The following is a 16,864-nucleotide window of genomic DNA, read 5'->3' as shown; positions in this document are numbered from 1 at the left end:
GCATTCTGTCTGAGCTGTACTAACAGCTAACCAAACCTGCACTGTGTCACCTGGCCGTCATGGTCAATTTCCATTTGGCTCAAGTAAGAGCTGAAATTTAAATTTTGCTGCAGTTATTTAAGCCTATTACTTCTAGACACATAAGCCAAGTTGCTGTACTAAGATACCAGATGAAAACAAATGGACAGCCAATAAGGAACAAGCTCCTCACTGTCAGAGTAAAATGACAATGGAACCAGTTGCCTGGAGAGGTCAAGGGCTCTCCCACACTAGAGCCATTCAAAAAGAAACTGGACAGCCATCTGAGTGAGAGGGTGTAAACTGGTGTCCTGAAACAGCAGGTGGCTGGACCCAATGGCCTTCATGGCCCCTTCCAACTCTACTATTCTATTATTTTAAACCTATTTTGGGATATGCTTAACATTGGCCAATACATGACGAGATGTTATTTCAAGCTACAAAGCCATAAGTGGCTTGGGACCAAATAAACTTTTAATTTCCAGTGCTAATCAGATTCCTTCATTGGCAGGTAAAATCAGAGAGGCTATTAGTTGTTGCTTTTTGTTTTTAGCTGTAGGTTGACAAATCCTTCTGTGACTGCATTTTTAATGAGAATTTTAGAAGATGATTATTAATTATTTGTAAGTCACACAACCTCTGCATTCCAACCTACTACTTTACAGCATGGACTGTATGAGAGACAGAGGTAGATGCTCTATCACAACTGTTTTCAAACTATGAGCTTGACGTTCTTAGAGAGGTCCCTACCTTTTTACTACCTGTACAGGTTGTCAAATGAGCAATTCTCTTCATTTAATTTAAAAAATCCTTGCCTCAGTCCTGTCCCCCTCCAAGGAACCTTGAAGCATGCCCAGATCTCCCCTAATCCCACACCCTTCAATGGGATACTTTACCCCCAGGACAAAGAAAAAAGGACAGCTGCAACATAAACCACGTATTTTTACATTCATTATGTTAATATGCACATATTTTCTATCTATCTAGAATTAAGGCGGGCATAAATAACAAAGCCCCATATATAAGGGAAAATGTATCAGAAAATTAATTGCACAACAATTCTCAGAGTCCAAATACAAAGCACAAGAATATTTACAGTTGCTGGTCTCTGTTTCTGTAAATCTTCCCATCTTGTTTTATTAGATATTGGTCAATTTCATCTTCTACCACCTGGGGAACACCCAACTGACGCACTCCTTGGGAAACTGAGGTATCCATGTTCTCAGAAGAAGAGGCTGCTGGGCTCGATGGAAAAAGAAACAGCATATCTCCATGTCTACAAAAGAAGACAAAGTATGATCGATCTATTACAGGATGAATATCACTTCCATAATTAATTATTACATCTAAATGTCTGAGTTTTCAATTTGTAAGTACATAGAGGCACTCTGCTCACTCTACAAAATTAGTAACAGCACAATCACTTTATCTTGGGTTGAATCAAGAGTAGGCCATCTGGCCCCTTTTGTTTTCCAATTCTCCCTTCCCCTTGATGCCCTCAGTACATTTTCCATACCACTCTCTCTGATGCTTTTCAGACAGTAGCAGAAAGAAGTGACCCCTTTCCTCCAGTGCCTGCAAGCAGCATTCTGCCCAAGGGACTTCTGATTCCAAGCATTAGTCTGTTCCAGTTAGAGAAATCCTCTTTATGTTTACTCAGCAGTAAGTCCACCTGTATTTATTTCATTCCATTTCTATGCTACCCCATAACTTGAAGGTTTTTGGGGTATGTATTCTGTGTAGCTCACTTCCAGGTAACTAGGAAAAGGACTGTAGCCTTCAAGAATTTTCTTTCTTTGCTTCATTTTTTGTCAAATAATGCTGGCACTTTTTAAAGACACATTTCTCTTAGAGTCAACACTGTGATGTAATTCAAACTTTCCCCTCTCCCCATCTCTGCCACCCATTCTGATAGGAAGAAGAGAGATGTCAAGGAAAGAAGGTAGAGTTTCTAGTCTCCAGCATTGAACAGCACCTTCCCCTACCTCTTCTTTTAGAATTATTGGCATGCTGCCAAGATCAGCAGATGGAGGGATGCCTGATTCACCAGGGGGCTGATAAGTAACCTATTCCCCCAAAGCTAACTACCCCCCTCACAAAGTAACACCAAAAACTGACAGTGAAGCCAACAAGTCATCTGCTCCCAAATAGAACTCCTGTTGAATAGAAGATGGAATATCCTCCCCGCTGTGGACTTTTCACAGACAAATGTTTATATTTGTTTCAGTCAGCCTTTGATAATTACCCGCTGCCCTGTCCCATTTCATTTTAACACGTATTATTACTTTAATTGCAACAATTTGCTATGGCACTTTGGAGAATAGTAGTATATCAATATTTTAAATAAATAAAATGATAAATTGCCTTCATAGTCCTTCATTTCATCACAGGTAGAGAATTGAAAAAAAAGACTATCTGGAGTTCCAGACTGCAAAAAGAGTTGCAATTGGTTCTAGTTTCTTCTCTTTGGTATCAGAAAGAAGATATTCCTTAGAAGCATTCCAACAATTTATCTGTAGGCAGACGCATTCTTGGTTGAAAGTGACATACTCCAATCATTCTGACTAGTAACCACTGATGGCCCGATCCCCATGAATTTGTCCAACTCCCTTTTAAAGCTATCCAAATTGGTGGCCATCACTTTATCTTGTGGAACTGAATTCCACAGTTTCATCACATGCTGTGTAAAGACATATCTGCCATGAATCTCCCACCAAGCAGCTTCATGGGATGAGTTTGGATTCAAGTACATGAGACAAAGAGAAAAATGTCTTCATGTCCACTTTTTTTACACCATACATGATTATCTACACTTCTATCATGTCTGTCTATTTCTTTATTTATTTTATTAAACTTATATTCCACTGTATTAGCCCTGGGGCTCTCTAAGCTGATTACAATAAAATAAAAACATAACAATAAAAATAAACACATAACAATATTCAGAAAGGAAATCAGTATACAGCTGAGGGATAATAATATAAAACAGTACAGATTTAAACAGCAATACTATAAAAACAAACCACCTTTAAAATTATCAATATTAAATTGTTAACAAGTCTAGAAAATAACGTCATTTTTGACAAAGAATAAAGTAGTTTCATCAAAAAGACTGTAATGAAGGCACCAGGTGAACTGCTTTTTGCAAGACTGTTTCATAAGTGGGCCACAACTACTGAGAAGGCCCCTCTTCTATATGCTACCCCCTTACTTATCATTTTTCGAAACAAAAAAATCTGAGATGATGTAAGCTTTCCTCAAAGAGCATTGCGCCAGTCCCTTTTAGTTAGCTCTTTTCAGAACTTTTTACTGATTCTACAGCATCTTTTTAAAAGTGCAGTAACCAGAACTGCACACAGAATTCCGAGCATGGTTGCAACATGGATATGTATAAGGGAGCATGACATTGGTCATTTTATTTTCAATTCCTTTCCCAATTATGCCTCCTAACAACAACCCTGTGAAATAGGCTAGGCTGAGAGTGAGTGAATGCCCCTAGCTGCCCAGACAGCTTTATGGCCAAATGGGAACTAAAACCAGTATCTCCCAGATTCCCAGTCCAACACTCTAACAATAAACCTAGAACAGATAATAATTTCCCAAACCTCCCTGTATGTATTTTTAGCAATTGACATTATGTTTGACAATGACAGATCTTAATGGCATGTAAAATATCTTTTTTAGATCATCATTCCACCTTTCAGTTCTTTGTGAACTCCTGCATATTACCTGGGCCTGTTAATTCATTGACTTTCAATTTGTTAATAAGGTTGCGAAATTCATCTTTTGCCATCACTATGTGCCTCAGACTCTCTTCCTGAAAATATCAGTTCAGGCACAAGCATCTCATGCTATATCTTCTGCAGCGTAGAGATGAAAAGAATTACCATATTTTTCGCTCTATAAGACGCACTTTTCCCCCCTCAAAACTAAGGGGAAATGTCTGTGCGTCTTATAGAGCGAATGTGTGTGTGCCCGGGATGCTGCCGGCTGCCTGCACCACATGGCACCACCTGGCCGGCACGCGCTCAGAGCGCCCTGCTCCGCCCCCCCCCCCGGCGCAAGTGAGAGCCGTGCCGCTCAGGGGGAGGCGTGCGGAGGAGGAGGAGCCACAGCCTTTAACCCACCGGCTGCACGGAGAGACGGACTGCTCACCCCCACCACCTGGCAAGACCTGCCGCCGCGCTGGCCAGAAGACCACCGCCGGCACGCTGCCAGCCCCACGTGGCACCACCTGGTTGGCATGCACTCGGCGCGCCCTGCTCCGCCCCCCTCCTCCGGCGCAGGTGAGAGCTGTTAATCACAGGTCGGTGTGTGTTTTCAAATGGCAACCCGTCTTTTAATGAAGCCCATGGGAAAGTGATGGGGAATATGCCCGTGATTATCAGGAAGCTTTCCATGCATCAGTTATCTGTTAGTTGATCAGACACATTTTTTTTAGGATCAGTGGATATTTGAACAGCATTACCTTCGTGTATGAAGTTTATTCTTCAAAGGCTACTTAGTCCGCTGTGCGTTTGATTTACCGTACAATATCTCATTTTTTTGTCAGAAGTTTTTTTCTATTATTTACTAGTAGGGCAGTGTGGACATTACTGGCTTTTTTAGATTTGTTATTGAATTGTCTGCAGCAGCTCTTGTATAACTGGTGTAGATTGTGGATTCCTTCAATAATTCCACTACTAAGGAAGTGATGTCAGTGATTGTGAGCAAGAGAGCTTCATAAATTCTGACTCTAGTGTTCAACGAAAACTAGAAGAGTACTCGAACTTTAAAGTCTCTCTTTTGTTAATGACAGTGATGATGGTTCTTAATGCCACTGTTGACTGCTGTTCACTTTACAAGGTTGAAATACAGTATTACTGTATTCTGTTATAGTTCATTAAATAGTTTAGTAAACCATTTGATTCAGAATATTTTTTTTCTTGTTTTCCTCCTCTAAAAACTAGGTGCGTCTTACGGTCAGGTGCGTCTTATAGAGCGAAAAATAGGTAATTCAATTTCTCTAGGATCACCTTATCCTTTAACAGTTCCTTTAACTCAGCCATCATCCAATGGACCAACTGCCTCTGTAGCTGGGTTATTTATTAGATTTATATCAACCCCTTTTTTTCTTTTCCTTAAAGAACTCAAGGCAGCTTTTTATCATTCTCTTCCTGTTGCTCTCAAATACTCAAGTATCTCAATATTAGCATACTTAAATTTTTTTGGTCTGGCCCAGTTTCTTGTGTGGAAGCTGATTTTCCTGTATTTTGCTCTATGTTATTGTAGAATTTATTACGTTGCTCTATTTTTTAATGTAAGCTGTCATAGAACTATGTTGAAGAGTTTATGTGTTCAATTTCCTAAATAAATTAAACTTTATTTAAACCTACCCATTCTTAACAGAAGGCAATAACATATTTCTCTTTATATGCTTTTCAAAGCAAAAGGGGTAATGGGTGTTTTTTTTCCTCCCGTGGATGGACAAAAAATACTAGAAATGTCTGTCTTTCCGGCTTTCACTTGCACAGCACAGGAAGGAGTAAAGCCTCCAATACTGGAGGCTCCGCTAACAGAGCACAGGATTGCTCTCTTTAAAATATATGGCAGAAATATATCACAACAGAATTACAACCAAGAAAAAAATCTTTAAAACATAGTCACCCCAGAGATATGCACTCCTGCTGCTTCAATCTGAGCACCAGATGTCATCACCAAGAATATCTGAATGATACTTCAGTTCTGAACCACCAAGACTAGAAATGTTTCTGCAGATATTAAATCAAAGGTTCTCTCACTGTCCAATTAGTACTAGGTCTTAATGATGGGAGGAAGCCTCTCTCATCCCCCAACAACCTCCACTGAGATTGTAATTTCACCACCACTACAAATGTAAGGAAGTAGTCAACCTGGAAGCAGGATCACGAGAAAAGAGAAACAGCAGCAGAAAGGAAATCAGTAGGTGTGAAATTGAGGGGAATGCAGTGGTAGTGAGGGGACTGGGGTTCAAGATAACTTTATGTGGCCACATGTGTGTTGTGAGCTGGATTTAATAGTTTGAGTTTTAAATAAGTTGCTCCCCAAATCGATTTGTTTGTCCAATACTGCTACTGTCCTCCTACACAAAAAGCTAAACAATTAATAGCTCTTCCTACAGCTGCACTTAAAACATAAAAAGAACTTTAACCAAGGAGGCTTTTTAAGAAAAAAGCAACCTACTAAAAAAGGACAAAATAAAATGAACAACACCTCAGAGCAATTAAAAAGACTTTCTGGAAAGTTTCTTCTAGAGAGCCTTTTCTGCTGTTGCTCCCCACATCTGCTTCCAGAAGTTGCTCTGCTGGCTAGTCCATGACTTCTTGTCAGCAGTGTACACTAATCAAGTGATGTCAAGCAATTTTGGAATTACTAATACAGGCAGACTCTGGGTTCGAATGAATTGCATTCCCGATAAAATGGAAATTCGTGTTTAAGTTGAATTTTGTATGTTAAGTTGGGTCACATATTGGCCCTCTACATTTGACCGGTTTAGGGACACAGAAACTCTGCAAAAGTGGAAAAATGTTAATATCTCTAGCCTCTCTACCCACCCAGGCCTCCTCTTTGCAGCAAGACAATGCTGGAGATATTTCCCTTTCAGGATAGGTAGAGCAGGAAGGCCTGCTTTGAGGCCTTCCTCTGTCATGATGACAATTTCATGTAGTAGGTCTTTTATTTGAATTTTTAAATTGACATGCTTTCTGGCAGTTCATTCATATGTATGGGTTGTTCGTAACCCAGACATTCATAACCCAGGGACTGCCTGTAGCTCTGAAATGACAAGTTATCTTACAATGTTCCAACAACACAGAATGGATTGAAGAGATTTTTGTGGCCAACCAGTTTCAAAGTATGGAATATGTAAGCTAGTGTATCTGGCTGCTAACTATATTCTGTAACATCAAAAACCAACACACTCTTCTTCAACTGTACACACAGACATAAATACGATAGATAACAACACATAGGATAGTGAAGTAAATATTTCTATTCCCTTATCAAACAGAGACTGTTGTAAAATGATAGGTAGGATTTCCAAAACAGAAGCAGAACCTACATTAGTCTAAAAATGGTTCCATGTCTTTTGGTGAGTACTTACTTGATTTTTAACAAGTTGAGTGACTTATTGGGAGATGATGTGATCTCACCAGTCCTGTTTCTATTGATGTACACAGAAAAACCATTATTTCTGAAGCCAAATTCTTTTGCAACCTAGAAAAGAGGAGATAACACCTGGAACTTTTGCTGTAAGGATAAACTCTTAAGGACTATATGGAATGTACAATGTAAATATTTCATGTAGATGTAGCTAAGTACATGAAAGTGCAAGTGATCAGAAATGTGTTCTCAAAGAATCTACAAGACAATACATGGAAACGACAAGATTTTGCATGAATGGATCTTGCCAATTCAGCAAGTACCTTCCTTAGACTTGCATGTTACTGTCAATTCCAGCAGTTCACCATAACTAAGTCCACCGTGGGAACAATTCATACTTCCAGAAACAGAAAGCATGGAATCACATGGTCCACCCTTATTTGAAAACACCCAAATCCATATAGAAGCTCATTAGAGCTGCCAAATTGAACAGTTGCCCTAATCAGTAATTCTATTTTGAAGAATGGAGCTCAGCATGAGCAGCACTTCATGGAATTCACTCTCAACACAGATTAATCTGGCCACCTTCCATAAAAGCAACTTCTTATATTGACAGAGGTCAGCTACTGTTAGCTGGCCTTGAGAATCAGCCAAAATGTATTGTCACCATGATCCTACCTCTGCTCCCTAAGACAGGTTCTTCCAACTTTATGCTAATGTCAATGCCAATGGAAATTGTGGCAGCTGAGCCTCAGCCCTCCTCTGATGAGAAGAGAGAACTCATTCTCACTGCAATATTGCAGATACTCAAAAGGCAGCAAGATGTCCCTGCAAGATTATTGGATCAGTGCAAAATCAAGAGGAGCCACTGCAATTCTATGATTCTGATGACAAAATGGCATAAAGGAGAGTCCTGACACACCTCCAGATTCAGAAGAAGGGTGAGACTTTCTATAACTCTGTGGACTCACTAAAGCTAAAACTGTAGTTGCTAACGGCACTGACAATTGGATTCCTATCAATAGGAAGGCCCTCCTTTTTATTCTAAGGTTGGCTGTTGTGGGGTCCTGCATATGAGAAATTGAGTTACTTCTATTTTTCATTACTGTTCTATTAATTTTAGGATATGCTATCATTCTAACTTTAGACTGCTTTTATGTTTAAATTGTGCATTTGCTTTATCTTAGTGTATTAAAAATGGAAGTATTGCTATTTGTTTTATGCTGCACAGCAATTTTAAGTAAAAAAAAGGTATCCAATAAACATAACAATAATAAACTCCTAAATAATGCTAGATCTGAAGCATGTGCCACTGAATTCAGCAGAATTCAATTTTTAAGACAGATGCACATGACTGCAACCTTAAGTTGTATTAGAAATCTGTTTCTTGCATAATTATGGAAAAGGTACAAATCGTCACAACTACAGTTGTACTACAATCCTTATTTTGCATTCTGGCTATTCAAACCAGTCTTACTAATCCCTCAGCACCAATCAGTCGCACATTTCTTGTGTGACTTGTGCATGCCAGGTGTCACCCTAACCTTTCCCCTTCAAAATTTAAAATATCCCTCTGACAGAAAGAACATTTGTGACATGTCAGAATAAGTTAGTGTTAGGGTTGGATGAAGGAGTCAGATAACAAAATTGAGTCTCACTTTAATTTTGCAGAGATTACTATCCTGCCTAATGTGTGCTGCATTGCACAGCTATAACCGCTGCATTCTAATTATGTTATGCCATCATTGCCGTATTTAATTTACAGAGTTAATATTTGTAAATCCAACCAAATTCTGGAGAGATTCACAAACCAGTTGTGTTTTGACTAACAGGAAGTTGCTTTCCTTGAAGAACATCGAAGAATGCCAAGCCACAATACCTTTTTCAGAAATGTTGCAGCAGTTTCCCGTTTTGTTGCTGTGATACGTTTCACTCCCTCTGGTGATTGGACACGGATTATCTGTTGGGATTTGCAAGTATTTTAAAGAATGTAAGACAAAAGAAATTGCCACAACTCATCACATTCCAGCTTTTGAGACAAAAATATGAAACGGAGGACTGGCGCTGGAATTCATGGAACCAAACCAATATAATCACAATCTGTAAAACTTGATATTAAAATAGCCTTAGTTTAAAAAAATAAAAAAAGTTCAATAGAACTGATAGGAGGAGAAGTGGAATTATGAACCACATATAACCTAACTTCAATGATTGTTTTTAAACTATGGAAGATTTGATATACACGTTTGGAGTACTTAAAGTCCATTTTCCTGACTGAACCTCTGTGTTTACAAATTACAGACAAAAAGATTACATATAACTCGTCACAAAAACTCATGAATTTTCAGGCAGTATAAATAATTGCATCAGGTTGCATCATTAACTGCCAGCATCTCTTGTTTTAATTAAAAAATGGGCTTCCATCTGCAATAGAATGAGTTAAACCACACCAGTCCAGTGGGCTATAAAACAGTAGAGCATCTTCTGAAATGGAAAAATAAAGACAGCTATTTACTCTGACAAACAGCAGCTAATGATAACCCTTTCTAGAAAGGTGAGCTTGGCCTTGAATCAGTAATTAACTTGTCTTCCATTTCTGCGGTATGCAAAAAGGTCTAGCACTCTAAAGCTGTTATTGCAACATTCAAGTACACCTGCAGTGGGGAAAAACAAGCAGAGAAGTGTTACAGAAATGTACTAATAAAAGTTCTGCCCAGATTTCACATCTGGCACAAATGTGAACAACTCTAAATGTTACTGTCACCAGAACATTTTTTGTATCTTTTATCATCTGTTCACATCTCCTTATGCTTCTTGGGCAACCTTTTTTTAATGGCTTTTTTGACCTTTCTTAACTATTGCTTGCAACCTCTTTGACTTGGCGCTGCCTTTCCTAATCAGCAGTATCCTAATAGCTGAGCTGCTATTAGTGTGGTTCTGAGTAACCTCCAAACATTCTGAAGGAATTTCACCCTCTTGCCTCCCTGTTTTAATCTCTTAAAAATGTTTCTCATTTTAGAGAAGTTTCCTTTCAAACACAATTATTGCTTTGGTCTTGCTTAGCAATTTTCTACTTAAATATATATTACAACTAACTGCACTGTGGTCACTGTTTCTAATTGGTTCAAAAACATTTACATCTGATACTATGTCCTGAGCAGCACCACTCAGGATCCTCTGGTCAGTTCCATGGCTGCTGTTTTAAGGCACAATTGTTTAGGGCATTGAGAAATTTTACTTTTTTGTTGTTCCTGGAACATACATTAATCCAACCAAGGTGGAGGTTAAGTGAAGTCACCCATTATGACTATACTTTCCTGTTCTGAGGCCTCCCTGATTTCATTTTCTGTTCAAGGTCAGCATTCTGGTTCCAGGAACAGCAGCATGTTCTTAGTATTAAATTAGTTTTGGAGACTAGCACTAAATTAATTTGGAGCTAGCTGTTGCTATCCACAGTAACTCTGTGGAAAAGTCTGCTTGGTTTTAGGTTTTCTAGTCTGCTTAAAAGTATGCCTTCTTTTATGTGCAAAGCAACATTTCCTCCAGTACACTCTTCCCTGCCCTTCTCATAAAGTTTAAATACAGATGTGACCACGTTCCACTGGCTCTTCTTTCAGCAGGTTTCTGTAATACCCACTATATCTAGGTTTAAACCAGGCACTTCAACTCTCCCATCTTTGCTTGCAGGCTCCCTAGCCTATCTATAGAAATATCCATAGAGCGTGTTCCTCCCCAAATGTCTTGGGCATGCATTATCTTCTCCTATCACACTTCAGGCCTCTTTGACAGCTATCATGTTGCACTATTATGTTCATGGCCTATTTCCTCCCATTCTACATTTGGGCAATTGGAAACATTTTCATCTTTATCTCCTAAGCATGACTCAACTCTTCCCAATGTCTGTTGGTTTTCCTCCATTACAGGTTTATTCTTTTCCAATTGAAGATCTCCTCTATCAGGGTAAAAATCACAAAGTGATTGAAGACAGCAAATGTCTCTTAGAAGACAGTCCCATTTAAAATGCTTGCTGCATAGGTGAAAAGAAAATTGAGCAGTTGCAATTTCCAGATGTGGATGGGCAGATAGTTTCTAGCTGCTGCCTCAGCAGAAGTCTCAAAGCACTGATACAACCAGCAGGTAACTTGCCAAATTAGATGTCAGCTGCAGCCAGAATCTTGCAACTATGACATGTGTTTGAAACCTTTACAAGCAGTAAAACAACCCTGTTTGCTAAAATATTCAGAGAAGCAGCTAAGCAAGAGAATTTCTTAAACACTATTTATCTGTCAGTCATTCTTACAATTCTTACTCCTCTACTGAAAATTATTTTATTTGTATGCCACCTAGAGAACTATGGTTATTGGACAATCTTAAAAAGTAAAAAATATTCTGAGTATGCCCTACTAATAAAAGAAAACAAGTGCATGCATGATCATCACAAAGAATACCACATAATCATCTACATTTAAATCAGGTTAAAGGGCAGTGCTTACATTTTCAAAGTGGCTGATCCAACTCTATCAAAAACAGGTTTGACTAGAACTATATTTAAGTCATACCACAGCTTAGCTTTCAGTTTCAGAAACTATGACTGTATGTCACAATTACTCCAAACAGAGGCCCTGCTCCTTGTATTGTCATAGCTGACAAACATTATCAACATGTCACCCCAAGCACATCTGGTCAACATGGTCTCAAAGATAAGAGTGCCAACAATTTGTTAACATCAGCGATGGGAAGCTAAACTTTTATAAACTTCTAAAACATGTTCTGTCCAATTCTATGTTAAATCATACTTACCTGACTGCATAGGATCAGAGACTGTTAAGAAAATACACCATGGAGCATTTTCGATACTAATACATAACAATTCAATAACTTATTGGTTCATGTTTATTTTTCAGTATTTATATGCCACCTCATAGAAAAGAATTCTAAAGGTGGTTTACAAGTAAAAATGAAAATGACTCTAAAAACAACATGAATACAAATCTAAAGCAAAATAAATTAGTAACAGAGGTAACAGCACAAAACAGTGTTGGCATCCTCATTATCAATACTCATTTTTGTACTACCCACCAGCCTGCTCCAATCTGAAGAAACCACAATTGCATTCACACCTGTGTGGTATTAAGTTGTATATACTGTGTGCACTCTGGAAAGCCATGGGGTCTCACTATAATGTAATTCAGCCTCTAGGTTTCAATATAGCTTGAAGTGCTTAACCCTGGAAGCTAAGCATAGTCAGGCCTACTTGAAATCTGGATGAATGACTTAAAATGTTATGAACCACTCAAGAGAGCTTCAGTTACTGGCAGTATAGAAATGTAATGTAGTAATAGAAATGGCTTTTTCATAGCTCTTACAGCACATAAGCACATATTCTTCAAACATCTTCCAAATGCTGGTGGGATCAAAGGGGAAGATGTCATGGTTCAAGCAACAGAGCTCAAACTTTCAACAGAGTAGGTTTCATATTCAATCCTTGATACCTCTAGGTTCCTCCCTTAGCTCAACCTTCTCACTGTATATAAAAACAGGGCCAAGTTTCTCCCCTCTTCATTATGGCTCTGAAGAAAAAACCTAAGTTTCTTCACCCAGATGTCTTGGATCCCTATTTTGCATTTGTGTTACTCACCCTGGTACACAAGCAAGACATAATAGCTTGTTGATAGGACATAAAAATGTCCTATCAACACAGCCATCTTTATAAATAGTACTAAAACTGAACCTAGATTCTAAGAGACTAATACTCAAGTCAATAAAAATTAAATGGAGTTGTTAAAAGTCACAATGAGCTTTTACTCAAATTATCAGATGTCCCGTTTGCCCACTGCCTGCCCTGTAGAACCAATATGGTGGTTAAGGTGTTGGACTGGGAACCTGTGAGAGCCTGGTTCTAGTCCCACCCAATCATGAAGCTCACTGGGTGCCTTTGGGCCAATCACTCACTCTCAACCTAACCAACCTCACAGGGTTGTCATTATGAAGATAAAATGGAGTTATGTAAGCCACCTTGCACTTTTCACTAGAGGAAAAAAGGCAAAATATAAATGCAATGTAATAACAACAATATACCCTGTCCCAAGAGCGGGGTGAAACAGATAAAGTACTGAGACTAGGGCATATCCACACCAAAAGTTTTTATCGATTTTAGGCTAGGTTAAATTATATGGGTTTTCCCTAAAGAATCCTGGGAGTTGTAGTTTGGTGACATGATGATCGTTAGACGCCCCCAGCCCCTCTCTTCACAAACTACAGTTTTCACTATTCCCCGAGGAAAAGGAATTATTGTTAAACCGGTATAAGTTTGCAGACTCCTGTCTTTTCAGCAGAGGTAGTATTTCCCACTCCGATGAAAATGGAGTAGAAAAGCAGTATATTAACTCTCGGGGGAAGGGGGGGCGCAAGTAGCCTTAAGTGCTAACTTCCCCTTTCACAGGAAAAACAAGGTGAAACGAGGTTGGCCCTCTTAAGGCTATCCGTCTCCTGAAGACTTGAAGACATCGCTTCTTTCCTCCTGCTCCTCCTCCCTAAAACCTGCATGGAAAATAAGCTCAGACAAAAGCCACCTAAGGCGGACGTGTCAGCGCCAAGGTGAGGCATTTGAAGGAGATACAAAAGCCGAATGGGACGTAGAAGAGATAAAGTGGGGAGCGCTAAAGCGGGGGCCGGTCTAGACTCCCCGCCTCCCTCACCATGACAAAGACTCGGGAGGGAGCAATAAAGCGACACACTCGCAAGGGAAAGGGGCGCCTCTCCTCCCCTCACAGGCCTCACTCCGGAGGCGGGGGAGCCCCACAGCCCTCCCCTCCCTCGCTCCCCAGCCCAACTTACAATGGTCTCCGCCATGTCCTCGCAGCCGCTCCCGGCCCACGTCCTGCCCCGGCTCCAGTGGCGCCGCCCTCTCTGCCGCTCGTGCGCCGCCAATACTGCCGCGTCACCGCTCCCGCCCGGTAACGCGAAGAGAGGCAGCAAGGTTCCGGGCAGAAACGATCCGGCCGCGAGCAGGGCGCTTCCTCCGGCGCCGCCTCTTTCCTCCGGATCGCTCCGCCTGGCCAGAGCGCGGCTCTGGCGGGCCGAAGGTCTCTCGCACGTAGGGTGTGAAGGGGCTTGCTCCCTCAAAAAGAAAGAAGTTTCTCACGAAACCGGCGGATAATAGCTTCCCTTCATTCACCAAATTCAAAGGAAAAGTACATCTGATAGGCATCTGATTTTGACAGAAAGCAATACATTTCCCCCCACCCTCTAGCTTACAAAAGTATAGGTGGAATCCACTGGCAGCTTGGAGTTTTCTTTGCGGGCCTTCATTATATAAAAATATATTAAGGATGTAGTATTATGCATATTTAGACAGAAAAAGCCCTACAGCTCCAAGTGTGATTGCATCTTAAGGGTGCAGTGCTAAAGCGATGTCTGTAACCCTCCAATACTGACAGATTTCTGGCATCCTGCGCAGAGTGGAAAAAGTGTGAAAGCGGTGGTTTATCTGAGCCAGGCCTGGATCTGGGCCGCTGAAGGGGAGTAATCCTTGCACTAGGCAATCTTTTTTGTGTGCAAATCGCCTGCTTGGGAGGGTAGCTGCCAGAAATCAGGCCTGCTCTGAGCTCCGCTCACTTTACAAAAGAGCTAGATGGCCAAATTCAGCTGTCTGCCCTACTTCAGAGGAGGGGGGACTACCATAGACTCCCCTGGAAGGCACAGCCACTCTAGGAACTGCTCTGCCAGCCAGCCTCTACTATCATTCTCATCCTAGTAACAAAAGTGCAGATCAATGAGGAAGTGGCAGGTGGTGTAAACAGGTGGTTTAAACATGGGATTAAATTTCAGGCACATTGACTGATAGGATACTTGTTCTCAGGATTAGGGCCGTAGTGGCCCTGCAAGTGCCTGCAGAACCAGGAACACCTTTGCAGGTGCTTGCAGGAAACAGCTGAGGAACAATTATGCAGTGCAGCTGGAGGACCTGGAGGCCAGCATAAAAGGCCTACCACCTCCTCAGGCTGTGGAGTTTCCTGTGGTGTTCCTCTTTGCTGACTTTTGACTGCAGGGAAATCTTTTTCATTCAAGCAGGCCTTTGACATGTAAGGGGGTTCATGGGTTGAATGCATTTTTATTCCATTTCCCCCCATCATCTAAAGTGGACGCTTGCAATCCTCTAAACTCAGATGCTTATGAGCATCTAGTCAAGTGCAGTACTTCTCCTGACCTCCAAAGGACAGATGGCTGCTTTTAGCTATAATGTTTGCCCCTACTCACAAGGAAGGGCTGAACTACAGGTAGTTCCCAGGTTACAAATGTCTAGGTTATGAGCAACCCATATTTATGAATGCTTGGACTGCCATAAACCCTATATGAATTTCTCTAAAGAAAAGCTGTGAATATCTCTAGGGAGTTGCATGACCTGTTTGGTGACACATCATCAGTGACCATGTAGTTCCCTAGTGATATCCATAACTTCTCTCTGGAGGTAGTTATTTATTAAAGTTAAATATAGCTATTTCTAGGGAAGCTGCCCCGAGGCTTTTTGCGAATGGGGCGGCATAGAAATGGTTTAAATAAATAAATAAAAACTATGCAACGCATTTGGAAACACATCATCAGTGGCAGCCTAGTTTCCTAGAGATACAGTATTCACGGCTTTTTGTTCCACGGTGTTGGCTCTGGTGTACCCAAGCCAGTGTGTTTTGGAGCATGTGTAAAGTGTGTAGTTCCCTTGCTTTTTCTGTAGCATGTGCCCTTGGAACCAGGCCCACCGCTGCCACAAGGCCATTTATGGTAAGAGAGAAAATGGCTGTACAAATGACCCATGAGGCCTATTCCAAGAAAGCGACTCCAGTGGTAACCCCCTGCCTGCAGCAACACAATCAAAACCTGATTCTTGTGAGCTGCCCCGAGGCTTTGTTGCGATGGGGGCAGCATAGAAGTGTTTTAAATAAATAAATAATTCTCCAGCAGCAGGTCTACCTCCATCATCACCAGTTAATGTCAGCCTTAATGTTACTTCAAGAATGTTCTAAAGTTTAGATTCTAAACTGTTTTAAGAACGGATTCTTTTCTTTATTTTTTACAATCCTGTACATCTACACACATACAGATTTTCTCTCTCACTTTTCACTACCTATAGCTATTTTATTGTTATCCTTATTACAGTGCTGTATTGTGTTGAGATGTTTTAGTGAATATGGAAATGTTAAGTGTTTTATATGCACAGAAAGGTAATACTTATGCACCTGTACTAAGACAAACATTTGGCTTACTCATGTAATCCAACTGACATACAAATTCAACTTAAGGACATTCCCAGGAACGGAACTCATCCGTAACCTGAGAACTACCTGTACCAGAATTCCTTGGGTTCCAACAAAGCCTCCTTCCTCACATCTCTGCCCCCTGGGATGACCCACCAGCACTGTCTCCAAAGTTGCGGTTTTGGAGGTGCATTTAGTGTAGAAAGAACTGTGTATCTGTGAGGGTGGAAGAAGGGCACTCCAAGCTCATAGGCCCAACTTTTCCAAGGTTGGAGCTGGGACTCCACCCTATCTTATGGCTATCTAGAAAGGCATATGGACTGTCACAGTACTCCTCACACCAATCCTATATTCATGGAGGCTTACATGCATCTAATGGCTGGAGCAAGGGCAGCGATTTCCATCTCTACCACATCTCACCCCATGCATTTTACCTAGGCAGCTATTTTCAGACACCTACAAAAGGTGACAAGGAG

The 16,864-nt window shown here is 40.7% G+C and overlaps 1 protein-coding gene across 1 annotated transcript in view; it reads right to left on the bottom strand.

Moving 5' to 3' along the window:
• The window catches only part of NPLOC4 (NPL4 homolog, ubiquitin recognition factor), a 66,017-nt gene extending 51,928 nt beyond the window's left edge, over window positions 1-14,089 (bottom strand). The window contains exons 1-4 of the mRNA XM_044456413.1: window positions 13,975-14,089; window positions 9,017-9,097; window positions 7,139-7,251; window positions 1,115-1,294 (exon numbers count right to left, since the gene is read on the bottom strand). Of these exons, the coding sequence (XP_044312348.1) occupies window positions 1,115-1,294; window positions 7,139-7,251; window positions 9,017-9,097; window positions 13,975-13,989 (389 nt within the window). The 5' untranslated portion in view covers window positions 13,990-14,089. The remainder of the gene's footprint in view (window positions 1-1,114; window positions 1,295-7,138; window positions 7,252-9,016; window positions 9,098-13,974) is intronic.
• Window positions 14,090-16,864: the final 2,775 nt, after the last annotated feature.

The sequence above is a fragment of the Varanus komodoensis genome, unplaced genomic scaffold, assembly GCF_004798865.1.
Source record: "Varanus komodoensis strain SLA01 unplaced genomic scaffold, ASM479886v1 scaffold84, whole genome shotgun sequence".
In the NCBI taxonomy this organism is placed as follows: domain Eukaryota; kingdom Metazoa; phylum Chordata; class Lepidosauria; order Squamata; family Varanidae; genus Varanus; species Varanus komodoensis.
The sequence above is the reverse complement of the archived record's forward strand: the minus strand, read 5'-3'. Positions and strand labels throughout refer to the sequence as shown.